This window comes from Corythoichthys intestinalis, chromosome 16, assembly GCF_030265065.1.
Source record: "Corythoichthys intestinalis isolate RoL2023-P3 chromosome 16, ASM3026506v1, whole genome shotgun sequence".
Lineage (NCBI taxonomy): Eukaryota > Metazoa > Chordata > Actinopteri > Syngnathiformes > Syngnathidae > Corythoichthys > Corythoichthys intestinalis.
In genome coordinates, this window is record NC_080410.1 from 46782653 (window position 1) to 46803190 (window position 20538).

The 20538-nt window shown below is 41.3% G+C and overlaps 1 protein-coding gene across 2 annotated transcripts in view; it reads left to right on the forward strand.

Moving 5' to 3' along the window:
- arhgap44a (Rho GTPase activating protein 44a) overlaps positions 1-20538 on the forward strand; it is a 106339-nt gene that overhangs the window by 72519 nt on the left and 13282 nt on the right. Inside the window, exons 17-21 of one of the 2 annotated variants that reach the window (XM_057861254.1) lie at positions 5999-6016; positions 6120-6305; positions 9842-10345; positions 17091-17236; positions 18052-18468. In XM_057861254.1, the coding sequence (XP_057717237.1) occupies positions 5999-6016; positions 6120-6305; positions 9842-10345; positions 17091-17236; positions 18052-18468 (1271 nt within the window). The remainder of the gene's footprint in view (positions 1-5998; positions 6017-6119; positions 6306-9841; positions 10346-17090; positions 17237-18051; positions 18469-20538) is intronic. The other variant, XM_057861255.1, reaches the window with a different exon arrangement.

A 20538-nucleotide genomic window follows, 5' to 3' on the forward strand; every position in this document is an offset into this window, starting at 1 on the left:
TTGCCACAAGAAAGTGAAGAAAGCCATCAACGACTCCTCTTCTTCTTCCCCCCCATACAGGGCTATTAGATTAAATAAAAAAATTTCTTAAAAGTTTACATATTATTATTATTTTCTATACACAAGAGGTGCCGGATCTGCCCAAATAAGTCCTGGAACACAGTGGCCAAAATCAAGAGGTGCCGGATTTTGTTCCGGCAGGATCTGGCACAAATTAACCCCTGGTTTGGAGACTTGACTTCTGGCACTCTAGTTTCTTTCCCTATTGATCAGCAGCTCCACTGTCTCAAAGCACTCATAGGAGGACACGCTTTGAGCTTCCCCTCATTGAAAGACCAGCATCCACCATTGGTGTGAACTTAACTTTATTTTCACGTGAAGTTTACAACAATAGTCCAATTTACATTTGGAAGGGATTTGGTGTGGGGAAAAGATGTTTGAATACTTGGCAAAAATGAAAGAAAATTTGCCATTTTAGTGCAGGTTTTCAGCAAAAGAATTTTTTAAAATCCATTTAGCAAGAAACATGATGTTTAACTTTAGTGTGTATTTTAGAAAAAATATGCAGTGGCTATATCTGGCATTGAGTTTGGTGTTCAGGGTGTTTTTCTGTGTTTCTGCCAGGTTTCGTGACTAAATTGTCCACTGAAGTGAATGCTAGTAATAATCCATCATGGTGGGTGGGTGGGTGGGGACATTCAATCGTCTTGTCCTGCACCTTCCTCAGCAGATTGAATCAGTGTTGAATCAGCATCAAAGGCCACTCGGGAGAGGGATTATTCAGATTGTATCAACACGTACTCATCAATGCAATTGCAAGGCACTGCCATCTCTTCCAGTCATCTCCCTTCAAAATGGCATATACTGTAATTTGCCAGCTGGCTGAGGCATTCATTTGCATTTTATTGCAGATGGAGTTCGCATTCTCTCCTATACATGTTTCACAGGAGCTTCTGAATAGACCAAAAACATGTCTTTTTTTTCCCTCCGTCCTATTTTTAAATGATTCAACACCGAGCTGAAAGTATAGAATCACCAATCTCGGACGAGCGTTCACTCAGACATTTTATCATGTAGAACAAACTCGGATAAAAAGCTTGAAAAAATAATGAATTAGTTCAGAAGTGCAACTCTTTCGCATTCAGAAACACTAAAAGAAATGAATTAAAAACATTGTAGTGGGCAGTAAATGTTACTTTTATAGAGCAAGTGCAGGGAAATATATATGGAATCACTCCATTCTGAGGGAAAAAAATATGGAATCATGAGAAACAAAGAAATAACAATCAAAACAGCTTTTGCCTAACATGCAGCCCTATATCATCAAGGACTGAGGGAATTTAGATGTTTTCTTCAGGCAGTCATTTTTGTAAATCTCACTGGAACATTACCAAACAAAAGTTCCAGCATCATCACCTTGTCCAATGCAGATTCTTGACTCTTGACAAATGTTTTACAGGATAAAATGTCTGAGTGAGTGCTTGTTCGAGACTGGTGATTCCATACTTTTTGCTAGGGGTTGTACTGATCATCATGATTTCAGTCATGGAAAATAACACATCATTTGCACACATCCAAAGTCTTGTATGTAGGGCTGCAGCTATTGATTATTTTGGCTATCGATTACTTTGAATAATTGGATTACAAACATTTAATGCCTTGTAGAATAAATTGTAGGAGATATAAAACAAATAAACAAGTGTTTATGCTTGCAATAACATTTATTTTTGGCTTGCTAAGAGTGCACTTGCGAAAGAGCAGTAAATGCAAAAAATAAAAATTCCCGAGTGTTTCTTCAAACGATGCAAAATTGCACTTCACAAGAGCAATAAATGCATTTCAAAATAATTAAATTACCTGAGCTTAGCCTCAAATTATATATATATATATATTTTTTTTTTTTTTAAATCAGGATCTAAGTACAACAAAAGAACGATTGGCTAACTTGCATGGTAAAAGTCCGCTAGCTTAAATGCTATGAAATGCTAATGTTTTTTTTGTTTGTTTTCACAAAACTCTTCACAAATCATTCAAACACATACAGGTAGTCCCCGGGTTACGAACGAGTTCCGTTCTGGCGAAGTAACCCAAATTTTCGCGTAAATTAGAATGAACCCTTTAAATACCCCATTAAATACCCCCAACATCTAAAAAAAGAAAAAGGCCAAAAGTATTGTATTTTGTTTAATGATGGAGGTTATACTGCCCTCTGGTGGCAGCTTTGGGTCTGGCTGGACTGTCGCCTTGTATGACTGAGAAGCAGACTCAGACATCTGACATGGATAAAGGATAGCTGCACTCTGGTTTGACCCACATAAGGCTTTAAGTTGTTTCAGCTAATATATGTTTGCGTATGCATTTGTAATATAATGTAAGTTTAAAGCTACAGTTTGTGGAGTTAAGTGTGAGAGATTTGCTATGAGAATTGTAAATGCTTTAGCATTCATATCACTTAAACTAGCGAACCTTTGATGGGAAATTGGGCTAATTTAATCTACTAAATGTACATATTCATCAGACGAGATGGACGTTTGAACACCATTTGTTTTTTTGTCAAGTGTTTTATTGTTAAAATGCGTGTTATGAAAATACTGTAGTGTACATATGTGTCAGGGAATGCGGGCAGGCAGGTGGTGTGTGGACCCAAGTGCAGGGAAATAGAGGTGAGGCAGAAAAAGCGGTGCAATAATGTTTTAATTAATGCCAACATAAACAAAGTACTAACAAAACGACCGGGGATCCAAGAACTCTTAACGAAAGCAAAAAAACAGGCTAACAAATCAACTCACTTTCACAGCAGGACGAGGAACACGAGGAACTGGGGAAAACGCTGACACGAACGTGGACATGCACATTGAAAATGTCGTGACAAGGAGTGAAAAGAAACTGGGAGCTTATATACACACACAGATAAGGGGTAACGAGACAACGAGGAACAGGTGGGTGGCACAGGAAGATGCAGGTTGGAGGATACACTTGGAGCAGGCACAACAAGTGAAATCAATGGGCAATCACAGGGACACACTAGGAGGTAACCAACTCGAAACCTAACACATATGTGTGTTACAGCTTTACAAATTGTCAAAAGTGAAGCAAGTAAAAAGCTTCAAAAAGCACAACTGCCTAGTTTGCTGTCTGTAGAGCTGAACAACTTAACGTTTAGTGAGGACTGAAAACCATATTCTAACTAGAAACTGCAATGTCTGGAGAAATTACACTTATCTTAGCCCCGCCCAGGTTGCTTTGTGGACATTTTGGGGAATATATCAGGTTACTTCCTGTTGATTTAGGGACATTTGCGGGCGTGGCCTAGTCATATCAGGTCATTTGGGAACATGTTGGGGGCGTGGCTTTGTCATATCAGGTCATTTGGGAACGTTTGGGGGGCGTGGCCTAGTCATAATAGGTCATTTGGGAACGTTTAGGGGGGCGTGGCCTAGTCATATCAGGTCATTTGGGAACGTTTGGGGGGCGTGGCCTAGTCATATCAGGTCATTTGGGAACATTTTGGGGGCCTGGCCTAGTCATATTAGGTCATTTGGGGGTGTCGGGCTGCGCGGCGCGCCGAAAAAACGCGGAGAATAAGATGATTAATAATAATAATAATAAAGTTGCAGAATAACATTATCTGGCTTTGCCAAAAAGGCAAAGACCAGATAATAAAGTAAAGTAAAAAATAAGATACTGTGATGTCCAATAAGTTACTGTTTACGCGACAAAATAAAAATGACTGGAGACAAAATGGCAGCCGAAACTCAGGCGTCGTGAAGTCGAAATCCCGTAAATTGAGTACGTCGTAACCCGGGGACCAGATGTATTCCCACAAAAAAAAACGCTAAATACACCTCTAAATTAAGAATGCAGAAACTAACATTAGCTCAAACAAAAACTTACCTTATGTTGGTCTTAACAGGAAGCAGCTTTATTCAGCCATGTTAAATGAGTTATGTCATATTCATTGTTGCCATAAGAGGGCAGTGTATCCATCCAAATCAATAAAACAATGTCATACTTTCAAAACAAACCATTACAACTAGAGATGTCCCGATCCAATATTTGGATCGGATCGGACGCCGATATGGGCAAAAAAATGTGCATCGGTATTGTTTTTTTGCAGTCCGGTCCAGGTTTTCCAGCGCACCGATTTACATAATCCATTCATAATCCATTCCAGTTTTTGCTTCGGTTCCCCTAAAACCCGGTCCGCATTTTACGGCACACCTTCAACACACTACATTTACCTTACCGTCTCCCAAATTAACCGAGAGACTATCGGTAAAAATGTCAGCTGTGTGGGATCATTTCACTTTAAAGGACAACAAAGACGAAGAGGCAGAGTGCAACATATGCCACAATAAAGTCAAGCGTGGTGGTAAAGCTGTAAGACGTTTTAATACAACCAACCTAATCAAGCATTTAGCGAAATACCACCACAAACAATATGAGGAGTATGTTAAGAAAACCGAAGACAAAAAGAAAGGTCCTACGCAACTAACACTGGCAGAAACTTTTGCTATGCGTGACAAACTGGCACTCGACAGTCCCAAAGTCCAGGGAATAACAAGGGTCATTGCCGAAGAATTCATTCTGGATGACGAGCCATTATCTCTCGTGAGTAAAGACGCACCATCCAACACTTAGAACCACGGTACAACATGCCCAGCCGTCATTACATCCTTGAGCGCTTCGGCCGTGGAAGATTCGAGAACGATTCACAAACATCCAAATTCCAATTATTGAAATATGTCAAGTAAAGCGGAACTAATACACAGCGCGGTCTTCGGGACGCAATGATAAACGGACCGCATTGTGTCCCGAGAGTAAACATCATTCTTGTCATAGACCCGGGTAATGCCAATGCTCAACTCAAGGCTTTAGCTCAACTCGTGCCGCTGGATAAAAAAACACAAGAATACCTGACTGCTGCTGACAGCCGCTACAAGGTACGCAACATCGTTTTACTGTAGATAATAGATATCATATGTATATAGAACTAGATGCAAAATGACAGACTCGACTGCGTTAGCAACATTGAAGTATTGATAACTAGTTGCGTTTGTAAACAGCCGCCATCTTAAAGCAGGAGACTTCCCTAGTAGGCTGTTGTGAACCTTCCAAGCGAACCTAATTAACTTTTTATCTAAAATACTCCTAAATCGGCAAAATCATGACTTGAATCTATCTTCAAAACAGTTTTAAAACTTTCACATGTCGAAAGTAGACAGAAGGGAAATTATGGAATAACGGGAGCAATTTTTACAACTTTAACAGCTGATTCGCAAAATTAAATGAATTGCATGTAGTTTAAAGCTGCTGATACAGAATGGGGACTTGAGTATTTTATTTACTGTTTTAAAATGTTAACTTGATACTGAAATAGTCGTTTATTTAAACCCGAGAGGCTTTTTATACAATTTTTGTAACTAATGCATGAAACATTAAAAGCATCTAATAGCTTGGGGTGTTTGTGGGATTTTCCACTGAGGTTGATTGTGTGTTTTACTTTTTTAAGACAGTTTACAATATTATTTGCACGTTTTACTGACTGACTATGGCATTTCTGTTTGTTATTTATAATGTTTTGTGTTAGTCACTGAATAAACAGGTCAGTTTCTTGTTACCAACCGTTGTGTGTTATTCAAACTCACCTAATTCAGCTGGCTAGTTGTTATCAAGAGTACTAAAACCTTTTTCAACATGAGTCAGACAACTAAGTAAGGAGGCTAAATAATGTTAACACTTGCTCAGATAGGCCGGTATCGGCCAGTATCGGATCGGAAGTGCAAAACAATATCGGTATTGGATCAGAAGTGCAAAAACCTGGATCGGGACATCCCTAATTACAACGCCACTCTAATTAAACGAATCCTCAAAACTGTTTTCCAATCGAATTACGTGAGTTAATCGATTAATCGTTGCAGCACTACTTGTATGTAAATGAAGCAAGTTATTGACATCATATCCCCTTCTTTCCCTCTGTTTTCCCTTACTAACGCAGCATTAGGAAAATCCAAAGGTACTGTATCATGGCCTCTCCCCTTCCTTCCCCGCATCTCCATTTCGGCGTAGAGTCATTTTTCAACACCGCTGAGCTTTTTCTGCTCTGTGTGTGCGTGCAGCATGGGCGTACGGGTGATGGATACTTCCTGGGTGTCGCGTAAGGGTTCGTCCACGTTGGCCCGAAAGACCTGCTCCACCCCGCCGGGCGTCTACTCCATGCCCGCCGACTCGCTGGTCGCCGCCGAGCAGCCCGGGGAGTTTGCCGCCTCGCCGGTCGCCACGCCGCCACCCGTGGAGAGGATCGGGTAAGGCCGGCGCGTTGATTATCACCGCTGCTGCTTTTACCCCTTCGTCCTCACACATCATCATCTTTGGCGCTTTCACTAAATTCATCAAATGTTCCAAAAGGATGGTAAAGTCACAGGATGTCATGCATGCTAAGGCAGTGGTACTTTGACTTACGAGTGACTCGACGTAACAAGTTTGAGTTAAAAGAGCGATAACGGATCAACAAATTTCTCAAGATGCTTTTGGTAGTGAGTAATTCTTCAATTCTGCTCTGTTTACCAGCGGAAAAAATACATATGGCGGAAAACACTCAGGTGACTTGAGGTTCCGCTCTGAGACACCCCAATTTGGCCAAATTCAAAACTGTCCTAGGTCAATGTGTGATACATCATTGGAAAGTATAAAATCTCCATTTTCTGGGGGAAGGAAAAATTCTGAAGTGGAGGGCATTTTAAAAAAAAAATATTTATTTTTTTTAAACTGCAAAACCCTAACTGGAATTGAGAGCACGCGAGAGCAGAATTAAAGACGCCATGATTTTCATGAGAAATTATCACGCACTTACCTTGTTTGGAACCAAAAACTCCATGTAGCATGTATCACTGAGTGTCGAGACACAGCTGTTAATGGCCACAGCCGGATTTGGGGGGGATTTTATGGGTGAAACATGGTCATATAACAAGGGTCGCGATGCAGAAATCGCACACATCAAAGAGTGGTCGAGATTTTCTTTTTCCATATATTTACTAGGGCTGTCAAACGATTAAAATTTTTAATCGAGTAATTACAGCTTAAAAATTCTTTAATCGTAATTAATCGCAACTCAAACCATCTATAAAATATGCCATATTTTTCTGTAAATTATTGTTGGAATGAAAAGATAAGACACAAGACTGATATATACAGTACATTCAACATACGGTACATAAGGACTGGATTTGTTTATTATAACAATAAATCAACAAGATGGCATTAACATTATTAACATTCTCTTAAAGCGATCGATGGATAGAAAAACTTGTAGTTCTTAAAAGATAAATGTTAGTACAAGTTATAGAAATTTTATATTAAAACCCCTCTTAATATTTGCGTTTTATTAAAATTTGTAAAATTTTCAATCAAAAAATAAACTAGTACCTCGCCATTGTTGATGTCATTACACCATGCTCACTCCCCAAACCCATAAAATCATTTGGACCCAAGCGCTAGCAGAGGGCGCCAAACAACAAAAAACAAGTAACAAGCGGACATTACACTGCTGTCATTTTAATCTGAGCGGGGCATGTGCGTTAATTGCGTCAAATATTTTAACGTGATTAATTAAAAAAATTAATTACCGCCCGTTTACGCAATAATTTTGACAGCCTTACTATTTACCCTTTTAAGCGTTTTTTTTTCTTCAATTTTCTTTTCTTTGGATCGAGCATATCGGAGAAAATGCGACAGTAACAAAAAAAACAAAAAAAATTAAGCGATAGTTATGAGGTAGATATCCGTGACTTATGTACAGACACTATTTTTTTCATTGTGACGTAATTTGTTTAAAAGTTTAAAATATGCGAGTGAATAATTTTTTCAAGATGTTTTTATTTTCCAACGAAATATTCGATATCGATTAATGATTCTAATAATAATAATAATAATAATACATTTTATTTGTAGAGCGCTTTTACCAATGCTCAAAGACGCTTTACAGTAGGAACAGAAACAGCAAACAATGTGGACAGAACAAAACAAAAAAAATAATTATAAGTTAAAAGCTTGTTTAAAAAGGTGAGTTTTTAACAGTTTTTGGAATGTGGTCTGAACATGAACGAATGGGTTTTGGGAGTAAGTTCCAAAGGGAGGGGGCGGCAGCGGAGAAGGCTCTGTCCCCCCTAGTTCGGTGTGTTCTTTGTTTGGGCGGTGCGAGGATGTTTCCATTAGAAGAGCGGAGGTGACGGGAAGGGTTGTGACAGAGAGGGTCTGTGAGGTAGGGCGGGGCCAAGTTATTGAGTGCTTTGTAAGTGAGAAGGATGATTTTGAACTGAATTCTGTATGAAATAGGAAGCCATAGCAGTTTGTGGAGGACGGGGGTAATGTGGTTCCTGTAGGGGGTCCGGGAGAGAAGGCGTGCAGCGGAGTTTTGGATATATTGTAGTTTATTGATGAGTTTGGATGGAGAACCGAAGAGAATGCTGTTGCAATAGTCAAATCTGGAGGTTATGAAGGCATGGATGAGGGTTTCGGCAGTAGAGAAGGTGAGGGAGGGGCGAAGACGAGCTATGTTCTTGAGGTGGAAGAAGGCAGTTCTGGTGATATGGTTGACGTGGTGGTCGAATCTGAGTTTATTGTCAAAAATGATACCAAGGTTGCGGGAATGTGTTGAGAAAGGCAGGGTGCAGTTGTTGAGGGTGAGGGAAAATGGACTGCTAAAAATGACAGACATTTTGAATAATAAATATTAGGGGTGTCAAACGATTAAAATTTTTAATCGAATTAATTACAGCTTAAAAATTAATTAATCCTAATTAAACGCAATTAATCGCAATTCAAACCATTGTTAAAATATGCCATATTTTTCTGTAAATTATTGTTGGAATGGAAAGATAAGACACAAGATGCATATATACATTCAACATACGGTACATAAGTACTGTATTTGTTTATTATAACAATAAATCAACAAGATGGCATTACCATTATTAACATTCTGTTAAAGCGATCCATGGATAGAAAGACTTGTAGTTCTTAAAAGATAAATGTTAGTACAAGTTATAGAAATGTTATATCAAAACCCCTCTTAATGTTTTCGTTTTAATAAAATTTGTAAAATTTTCAATCAAAAAATAAACTAGTAGCCCGCCATTGTTGATGTCAATAATTACTTACACAATGCTCATGGGTGCTGAAGCCTATAAAATCAGTTGCACCCAAGCGCCAGCAGAGGGCGGAAAAACTGCGGGGCATTTGTGTGTTAATTGCGTCGAATATTTTAACGGGATTCATTTTTAAAATTTAATAATTTTGACAGCCCTACTATGAACCATTGTAATTTGGAAAAATCATTTGAAATACAGATGTTGTGTGTTATGAGTGTGCTCATAGAATACATTTACCTCTCAAGTCAAGGCACCACTGTATTCACATCAATGCAGCTTTGCTTTCACAGCTACTTTATTTCTGTTCACTAAATTCCGGTATTGCCGTCAAGACAAAACGCAAAAGGGCGTTTGTGTTGCACTCTGCCATGCTACTGTGGGTCATGTAGTGTTCAGGGCACGTGACGGGTGGGCAAAGTGTGGCGCAGTGGGGACACACCCTCACAGCTGACACAAGGCAACGCAGGCTCAGGCGTTTTAGCACTTTCTTTGCGCTTGTATGTCGCTGGTTTTGTTGGTGCCACGGGCGCACGCACCGCTGCGCACCTGAACGTCTATTTCTTTTGTCTTTTTGCCCACTCCTTCGCCCCTGCTTTTCCCGCTCATCCGCACAATTTGTGGCTGCTTGGCATCTCCCTGTTCAGTCATGAGCACCGTGTCTATTGTGCTGTCTATTCTCTTAATATCTCCAGCTCGGACGCCTCGCCCAATCGGCCGGACGGCTCTCACGGCCAGCCGGCCCCGGGGGAGGAGCGTCCGCCCCCTCCTTACCCGGCCGCCGCCCATCACCACTTTTACCCCAAGCCCCCTCCCTGCGCTCGGCCGGTGGCGCCGGGTCCGGAGTCGCAGCCCCCGGCCTCGCCGCCGCCCCCGCAGCGCTGGTCGGGTTTCGCCCCCCCGGCCCCGGTCCCACTCCCGTCCTCCTCTTCTTCCTCCTCCTCATCCTCACTCGACATCAATTCCAACCCCAAGCCCAGCTGCCTGCACTTCCCCAAGCATAGCCCACCCGGCGATACGTCGCACGCTCCCCCGCTCGACGCTAACGCTTCGCCGCTGTACGTGAAAACCCCGCTGGCGCCGGGCCGCCACGAGCAGCCCCTCGGCAACCCCCCTAGCCTCCCTTCCTCGGCGCCCCCGCCCCCGCCGTGGGCTGCCTGCCCGTGCGCCAGAGAGAGAGGACTCCCCAGGCTGACTAGGTAAATATGACACACTGACAGCAAGCGGCGCCCTACGTACTTCCTCTCGCCTTGCCTGCTCGCTTTTCCTTTGGCTTTCCTCGCCCCTTCCGACGATGCGCTTGGCACGCTGTAACCTCTCCGTTGAGTTGTGAGCGACCCAAGGATGTTACACGTGGCTAGTCAGACAATAAATACACATGGCTTTCAAATAGCGTATGTACGTATTTATTGCACAGATTCCACTCCATTTTTCCAACCAGCAGACCGAATAGGGAATTCCATGTACCTTTAGGTAAGGACAAGGGATGGGAACCTCCTGGTACCTCACAATACGATTGGATTTGCGATACAAGGCTCACGAAAACGATGATCTCAAGATATGGTGATCAGAGGTGGATAGCAGGGGTTGATTATAGCCGGATCTTGCCGGAACAAGAGCCGGCACCTCTTGATTTTGGTCTCCCTGTGTTCCAGGACTTATTTGGGCAGATCCGGCACCTCCCGTGCATAGAAAATATATAATAATAATTGAAGATGTCCCGATCGATCGGGTCCGATCACGTCATTTTCAAAGTATTGGAATCGGCAAAAAAAATATCGGACATGCCTTTTTTTAATATATATATATTTTTTTTAATTAAATCGTTTTCTAATTGTATTTAACGTTACAGACAAAATGTCTTACACTCATCCAGAGTATTTAGTTTTGGCTTAAAGTAGGGCTATCAAATTTATCGCGTTAACGGCGGTAATACATTTTTTAAAAATGAATCACGTTAAAATATTTAACGCAATTAATGCATGCGCTGCACGACCCACTCACGCATTGTCGCGTTCAATCTATAATGGCGCCGTTTTACCTTTATATAGAGCTAAAAGGCAGCGTAAAATGAGTACAGTGAATTCTGGCAGTCTTTGGAGCCTTTTTTTAAATGGCTAAAGCCTTACAATCCAATCCCTCTCTCGACAATTAGAAATATCGTTGGAAGCAATGTGGGGAAGAAAGGTAGTAGTTGATCTTTTTCTTAACACCCAGCAGAGAAGATATATCAATTGGTGCCACTACGCACAGTCATGGTTGAACTTCCCATCATGCATTTGGGCAGAACAGTTAAATGGCTACAGTATCATTTACTGAAAGCTCAACAAATACACTCGATGGCAATATTTAGTCACAATATACAAAGTCACATTTATCCTTTAAGAATTACAAGTATTTTTATCCGTGGATCCCTCTCACAGAAAGAATGTTAATAATGTAAATGCCATCTTGAGGATTTATTGTCATAATAAACAAATACAGTACTTATGTACTGTATGTTGAATGTACAGTATATATTCGTCCGAGTTTTATTCATTTTTTTCTTAATGTGTTGCCAAAATGTATATGATCGGGAAAAATTATCGGAAATGATTGGAATTGAATCGGGAGCAAAAAAAAAAGCAATCGGATCGGGAAATATTGGGATCGGCAGATACTCAAACTAAAACGATCGGGATCGAATCAGGAGCAAAAAAACATGATCGGAACAACCCTAATAATAATTACAGTGGGGCAAAAAAGTATTTAGTCAACCACCAACTGTGCAAGTTCTCCTACTTGAAAAGATTACGGAGACCTGTAATTGTCAATATGGGTAAACCTCAACCATGAGAGACAGAATGTGGAAAAAAGAAAAGAAAATCGCATTGTTTGATTTTTAAAGAATTTATTTCCAAATTAGACTGGAAAATAAGTATTTGGTCACCTACAAACAAGATTTCTGGCTGTCAAAGAGGTCTAACTTCTAACGAGGTCTAACGAGCCTCCACTCATTACCTGTATTAATGGCACCTGTTTTAACTCACTATCGTTATAAAAGACACCTGTCCACAAACTCTGTCAGTCACTCTCCAAACTCCACTATGGCCAAGACCAAAGAGCTGTCAAAGGACACGAGAGACAAAATGGTAGACCTGCACCAGGCTGGGAAGACTGAATCTGCAATAGGTAAAATGCTTGGTGTAAAGAAATCAACTGTGGGAGCAATTATTACCCTCGCTCGATCTGGGGCTCCATGCAAGATCTCACCCCATGGCGCCAAAATGATAACAAGAACGGTGAGCAAAAATCCCAGAACCACACAGGGGGACCGAGTGAGTGACCTACATAGAGCTGGGACCACAGTAACAAAGGCTACTATCAGTAACACAATGCGCCGCCAGGGACTCAAGTCCTGCACTGCCTGACATGTCCCCCCTGCTGAAGAAAGTACACGTCCAGGCCCGTCTGCGGTTCGCTAGAAAGCATTTGGATGATCCAGAAGAGGACTGGGAGAATGTGTTATGGTCAGATGAAACCAAAATAGAACTTTTTGGAAGAAACACAGGTTCTGGTGTTTGGAGAAGAAAGAATACTGAATTGCATCCGAAGAACACCATACCCACTGTGAAGCATGGCGGTGGAAACATCATGCTTTGGGGCTGTTTTTCTGCAAAGGGACCAAGGACAACTGATCTGTGTAAATGAATGAATGAATGGGGCCATGTATCAAGAGATTTTGAGTGAACGTCTCCTTCCATCAGCAAGGGCATTGAAGATGAGACGTGGCTGGTCTTTCAGCATGACAGTGATCCCAAACACACAGCCAGGGCAACAAAGGAGTGGCTTTGTAAGAAGCATTTCAAGGTCCTGGAGTAGCCTAGCCAGTCTCCAGATCTCAACCCCATAGAAAATTTGTGGAGGGAGTTGAGAGTCCGTGTTGCCCAACGACAGCCCCAAAACATCACTGCTCTAGAGGAGATCTGCATAGAGGAATGGGCCGAAATACCAACAACAGTGTGTGAAAAGCTTGTGAAGAGTTGCAGAAAACGTTTGGCCTCTGTGGGTACATAACAAAGTATTGAGATGAACTTTTGGTATTGACCAAATATTTATTTTCCACCATCAAATCACAATCAAACAATGTGATTTTCTGGGTTTTTCTTCCACATTCTGTCTCTCATGGTTGAGGTTTACCCATGTTGACAATTACAGGCCTCTCTAATATTTTCAAGTGGGAGAACTTGCACAATTAGTGGTTGACTAAATACTTATTTGCCCCACTGTACGTCACCACGGAGCATATGAAGTCACTCTAAAAATAGTCGATGTAACTGTTGGGTTGTTTTGCATTTATGACCTTGAAGTGTACAGTACATACAAATATTTATTTATTTCACTGTAATCCCGCCATATTTGTGTTACGCATCCTTAACGTAATGTCCTGTAGACTCATGCAGCCAGTTCACGCTACGTCGAGTCCGGCAGCGTCCCGTCTCATATGAACCCAACCGGACTGCGGGAATTGTTACATCATGTTTGTGTCAGCGGTGCTCACGAACGGGCTGGCGTGATCGCATTTCCTCTCACGGCTCGAAGAGGCTGGAGACGCGCAACTCAAGTGACAGGGCGATCAAGTCGCGCTTAATTAGATGTCACGTGCCACCATGTGAAGAGCGTACGTTCAGCAATATGATGATGAGTCACTTTGGAGGACTTTCTTTAACTAAATTAAGTGACGCCGCACTTGTACACTTTCATTCTTGTGCCAGGCCTTTGTGAAGTTGGCCCCCCATCAGACGCAAATTTATATAAAAATTATGACATTCGTTTGTGCTACGTTTGTGCTGGTTTGTGCTGTAAAAAATATCTTTTGTGCTGCTATAGTTTTTGTGATATTAACAATTCTTATATAGGTCAATCTGAGGTCAACCAGCCCCTCATTTTGATTAAAAATGGCTAAAAATGTTGTCAATCGTTTATGCTTCGTTTGTGCTGGATTGTGCTGTAAAATGTTCGCTTAAAGGGTATGTAGTGCCCTGGGAAAATTTTAATATTCCATCATTTATCCATAAACGCATGCCTATTGTATTCATATCATGCCACTTCGTGTAATTACACACAAGAAAATGAGAGAAATTTGGCTCGGTTGTCAAGCTAAAACGACCGGCGCCCGAGATCTGGCAGATTGTGTGCGTGACGTCACGACAAGTGAAGAGAGTGCCACCGGCCACGAGGGGGGCAGCGCCTGTCTGCATCAATAGAATTCCTTCAGTGAGGGGAGAATTAGGTGTTTTGAGCTGTTTATGCTGATGCATTGTGTTCGTCCTGCACATATTCCAGGTTCCCTCATGAAGAAACACCCCTCGTTGTCAATAAAAGAGAATTCAGAATTGACAGTGAGGGGTGTTTCTTCAACAAGAAAAAGGCTCAGTGCTTTAATACTGAATGGCGGCGATGATGGCAGAAAATTTCGTTTCTAGTTTCAGCGACGAATCCGACGTAGAAGGACGTAACGAATGTTCATCTAATGGTGACGAGGAGAGTTACGGAGCTTTAGTCAGTGTTTTAGGTTACCAATTTGAGCCCAAACGAACGCCAACGCAGCGTAATGAAACGGTCATTGAGGGGAGCAATGACACTGATGAAACATCGGCAGCAGATTGTGTGGGAAACACCAATGATTTGTTTTGCATTTCTTTTTGTGAAGCTGATACACCGTGACTGCATAATAAAGGAATGCATAGAATAATTATCATTCATTGCGCTATCATAGCTTTTCGCTCTGCCAACAGACACAAATATGAATGGGATCAGAGGATTTGTTCTATATATTTTACGAACGATAATGTATACATGTGTCCAGTCCTGTATCCAATGCGTGACATTTTTTTATTATAAAAGAGTACTCACTCTGGCCATTTCGAGCTTGGCTGCTCCCCTCCTTTGCTTAGCCTTAGCCTCCTTTGCTAGTCATCATCCTCTTTCTTGATATCTCGGGATATTTAGGTCGCTGCGCGTGTATGGTCGGCACCGCTTCTCCTTTGAGCAGCAATCTTTTAGCAAAATCCGATTTCACTTGTCCATAGTTCGAGAAGCTTTCAGGTGGAAAATGCGCACCACAGAAAAGCGTGCCGGAGGCTGTGTCTAGAAAATTAGCCCTCTTTGCACGGACGAACTTTACCCATCGTCTGCGTAGTCCAGCTTTTTTTTTGCGTTCGGGAACTCATGAATACTATATTCCGATAAATAGCTATTTGTACACCACATAGCACAGCAGTTTTGAACCATTTTTGAGATGTTTTCGTCAAACAAACCCCAACGCTACTCTCTCGTCGTTAAAAAACAATGGCACCTGGCTCCGCCTCGACTGTCAATCACTTGTCGTGACGTCGCCGCCCCATTCGGCTGTTTCCGGAACACTTTCGGGAATGTTCGTCATTTTTGATCTATTTTCGATAATTGCTCATTGTGATTGTTTTTTTTGTTAACTTTATCAATATTTGTTATCTTGGCACATAACGGTTCTATTGATGTCTCACACCCCCTTTGCCGCTACATCCCCTTGAAGCTGCTATGGTTTTTGTGATATTGAGATACAAGTAGTCCCCGGTTTACGAATGAGTTCCGTTCCTGCACTGGTGATGTAACCCAAATTTCCACCTAAATTGGAATTAACCCTTTAATAACCTCAAAACGCCCTATAATAAAAAAAAAAAAAAATCTATCAAAAAGCATGTTTCATACATCACTGTACTGTCCTCGCCAAGACAATGGAGCTAAGTCCTAGCTAGACGGTGAGCTAAGCTCCGAAATGACGATGTCAGACGTCCATGTGGTTGGCTGACTTTATTCAGCTGTTCATGACATCAACACGTGCAGAATGAAACTAAAATAAAATGAAATTAAATCAGTCTCATCTTCAATAACAGCGATTCAAATTTAGTTTACAAGCAGCTGCTGATGCAGCAATAACAAACTATTAGCATGTATCAGTTAGCGTTCGCACATCATCAAAAACAATCACATAAACTCGCCCCAAGTATTCAACCACAATTCAAAACGCCCTATAAACAGTCCAAAGAAGTCTGGAGGCTTCACAAGCAACAAATGTGTGCGCAGGCTGTCACCTCTGTTATGGCTGCTCTGTCTGTGCGTGTGTGGAGTGGACAGGCGTGTCTGTAGATGCGCTCGCTTCCTGTTACTGCGCTAAAATAAAAGCATGCATCAAAAAAAAAAAAAAAAAGTCAACATAAAAATTAAAAACAATTAAAAAACGACGAGACACGGGCCAACTTCACGGAGGTATGTGCCAGTTGTCCTCGGTGGGCAGAAAATACTTCTCAGCAGTGTTACAGTGCCAATGACAATGTATTGCTGTTCATGGCAAACAATGAGTTCAAAGGTGTGCATGGTACAAATGTGTAAGTCAGCAGGCAATTTATTAGGTAGGGCAGTGTAAGTGTCTGAGGTTGGGGTCTACTTCTCAAGGTGTTCTAAAAGGTTTTATGTCATAACATTTCTTTTTTTATTTGTATATATTTCACTGTATTAACCATTATGTCATTGTTGGAAAAAATTTCAGTGCAAATGATGGCTATAGATGTAAAAATTCCATGTAAACTGGGATTTGTTTTGTAATGGTGACAGGTCCTGCATGTGTTTAATATGTCAATGACATACAATAGTCAAAATTAACTTGCACATCATGAAATTACATCTTTATTGTTGACATTTTCAAGCTGCAAAAATCGGTTTTAAAGGAAATTAGTAAATAAGCTTTTTCAAATGATTGGTATTTTGTATAGCATCTTTTTTTTTGTCTGAAATAATCCATTACCAACATGTGATATTTTCTTTATAAAATATGAAAAACATTATTTTTACTAAAGGATATAATGTTAAGAATTGAAAGAATGTTTGCTGCACACTCTGATCTCAATATGTTCCTGCCTTTTCTAGTTCATTGAAGAGTAAAGAGCTTTCGCCTGTCATTGGCCATAAAGGCATCCAAGTGGCAAGTCCAACAGTGCCCCCTAACTGCAGTCCGCAGAGCTTCAGCCAGTGCCCCCATTCCGCAGAGCACAGCCCGCACACCCTGCGAAAAGGTCAGTTTCAACTTAATTTTCTATTACAGTGATGCCTCGCTATATCGCGCCCTCCGTCCATCGCTTATTTTTTTAAAATTCAAAACAAAATATATTTATACAGTAATCAAAATTGTTAAGCTATATGCGTGTATATATGTACAAATCATTGTTTTCTTTTATATATATATCTCATTTATACTATGATTACCTTTTTAGTGCTTAAAAACCGTTTATTGAAATATACATAAGGTTTTTTGTTTTGTTTTGTTTTGTTTTGGGGTTTTTTGCACTGATTATTACTGTACTCAAACACCAGAACAAAGTGCAATTTTTTGGTCTGGGATATTTCGTGCTTTTATTTGTTATTTCTAATGGTGATTTTAATGTACTTTTATTGGGAAATGAGCACTTTACATTATTCTTTTTGAAGTTGCATTTGGTCAGCCTTTTTCAAAGAGCCAAAAATAGCAAACCTCATGCACCAATAGTGCCAAACCTCATGATTTGATTTCGATGGGTAAAGTTTCATCCAATCATCTCCCAGAAGGGGCAATAGCAACTAAATTCAGTGTATTTATTGGATTAGAGACGAGAACGCATCCTTTAGCAGCATGCTTAGGTCTGAAGAGGGTTAAATGTACTGCAAGTCTTTCCAATGCTGTTAAATCTGAATAAGTACATTCTTTTTTTTGGGGGGGGGGGGGGGTTCAATGTAAATAAGTTCCGCCTCTATTTTGCGGATTTTTGCGGGGGCGATCCCCATTAACCGCGAAAAATGAGGGATCACTGTATTATGGTAAGATTAAATAGAATAATGTGATTTCTGTTCCCAGGTTCCAAAAAATTGGCCCCCGGGCCTCCCAAAGTTCCGTACTGTCAGTCGGGCGCAATGTCCGACCACTCCACCGGTCAGCCGTCACCGGTCAGCCTGTCCCCGACCCCGCCCAGCACCCCCTCCCCTTACGGACTGATCTGCAGTCCCGGTCAAGCGCTGCCCCCGTCCTCGCCCGGGCAGACCCCCTTAGGCCCGCCCCACTCGCTTTCGTCCCCGCCCTCTCTGACGGGCACGCTCACCAAGTCCCGGCCCGCCCCCAAGCCCAGGCAGAGACCCAGCCTACCGCCGCCTCAGCCGCCTAGCATCCCCGTGGGTTTCGTCGGACATACCCCGGCTCCTGTCCAGGTCCCCGTGCCCCAGCCGCCGGAGCAGGGTCTCGCCGACGGACTGTCCCCGGGGGAGAGCATGTCTACAGGTAAACACCAGACACAGGCAGAGCCACAGAGACCCTCGCTCAGACTGGCTGTGGCGCTCTCCGGCGGCGATGCCGGACGAGTTTAGCGTCTCCGCAGACTCAAGAAAATGTTTGAGTACAACATCCCGAAATGAATGTTTTTGAATAACAGTGGCCTTTTCCGCACATGAGGCTGGTGTGTGGGTAGACAAAATGAACAGAAGTATTGATACATAATCACTCTATACATATTTAGCACTTAGATATTTTTTAATCAATTCCGTGACTACACTTTAACTCATTCACTGCCATTGAGGGTGAGAGATGTCCAATCCATTTGACCTGGGAGGGCTGGCAGCTGTCAATGGCAATCAATGACTTAATAACTAGGGTTTTAAATCAACAATTTCATGATGATTTGCTATTGAATCTTGCTACAATAATACACAACGTAGCACAGAGGTGGGTAGTAACGCGTTACATTTACTCAGTTATATTTACTTGAGTAACTTTTTGAGAAAAATGTACTTCTAAGAGTAGTTTTACGAAGCCATACTTATGAAGAAACGCTACTCTTACTCTGCTACTTTGGGCTTCACTAACCGTTACATTTTTCCTCTTTATGAAATATTAGATTTTACTTTTTTTGAGAGACTCCAACAGTGGCTCTACCAGTTTCACAAATGAGACGTCGCAACAATAAACACATGACTCTAGTGCTGCAGCTATCGAATATTTTAGTAGTCGATTAATCGACGGACTAGGTAGTTTGAATAATCGAGTAATCGGATAAGGAACATGAAAAATTTAAATACCTGAGCTGAGCCTTAAACGGTACAAATTGTTTTGTTTTTTAAATAAGGATCGATGTACAATAAAAGAACAATTGGCTGAGAAAAAGTCCGCTATCTTAAATGCTATAAAATGCTAAAGTTTTTTTAAAATGCTCTTAACAAATGATTCAGACTAGGGCTGTCAAAATTATCACGTTAACGGGCGTTAATTAATTTTTTTAAATTAATCACATTAAAATATTTGACGCAATTAACACATGCACTGAATGACCAGCTCGCACATTGCCTCAAACAGATTACAATGAGGCCGTTTATGGGCATCAAGAGTGAAGAGAATGCCACCGGCCGCTTGGGGGCAGCGCCGTTCCATACTGATGTTATTTCTTCTAAACGTGGGAGAATTAGTAGTTGTGAGATGTTTATGCTGTATGCGCAATGCAATGCAAATTGCTATTTGTGCGCCACACATATTTCGGTAAGTTTTCTTTCTTTTAGTGGCAATTATGTGTCTCGAGCAGCAAAAGCAAAATGAACAGGAAAGATGGAATGATACTAGACGAGAGTCGGGAAAAAAAAAACTGCTATACCGATGAAACGTCCTACAAAAGGCGAATTTGACAACTGAAGTACTACCGCACGCTTTCAAGTTGTTTTGTTTAGATGCATACAGGCAGAACATACTGAAGAATTCTTAGGAAAATTCTTAAACGTAGTAATATCAAATGAGGGTGGTTTAAATATGCTACGTGACAAATGTGGTCAACAGATCAACAATCTGCTTTAAAGCTACCACAACTGAATGCTTACAAGTATGAGAGGGAAACACATGCAAAAAGTATTTTGAGGCAATGAAAAGGTAATAAAAAAACAAATAGTAAGTACTCGCCGCTTTTAAGCGATGAGTGCATGTGTTGGACGTCTCACTGCGTCGAAGGAATTGCAGTAACAATCTACGTCATCACCCCGACTGTCCATTGTGCGCTTAAAACATGGTACCCTCCATAGGTCAAAACATGTACTAAATATTATAGATTTTTAAATCAATGGCAATATTTATGTGTTTCTAATAACACATTTTAGTAAAAAAAGAACAATTGTGGCTTATTAGAGCCTACAAGTCTTTAAATCCAAGGTTCCCTTAAAAGCACCATGAAAAATTAAGTATTTGACATAGAGCCCTTGTCGTCAATATGACCCGGAAGTACAGATTTTAACCTCTCTCCGAGTTTTGGCACTGATTGATCACGGAAAACTGGAGATAGCCAAGAAATATGTTTTCTCCACTAGAGGGCAATCA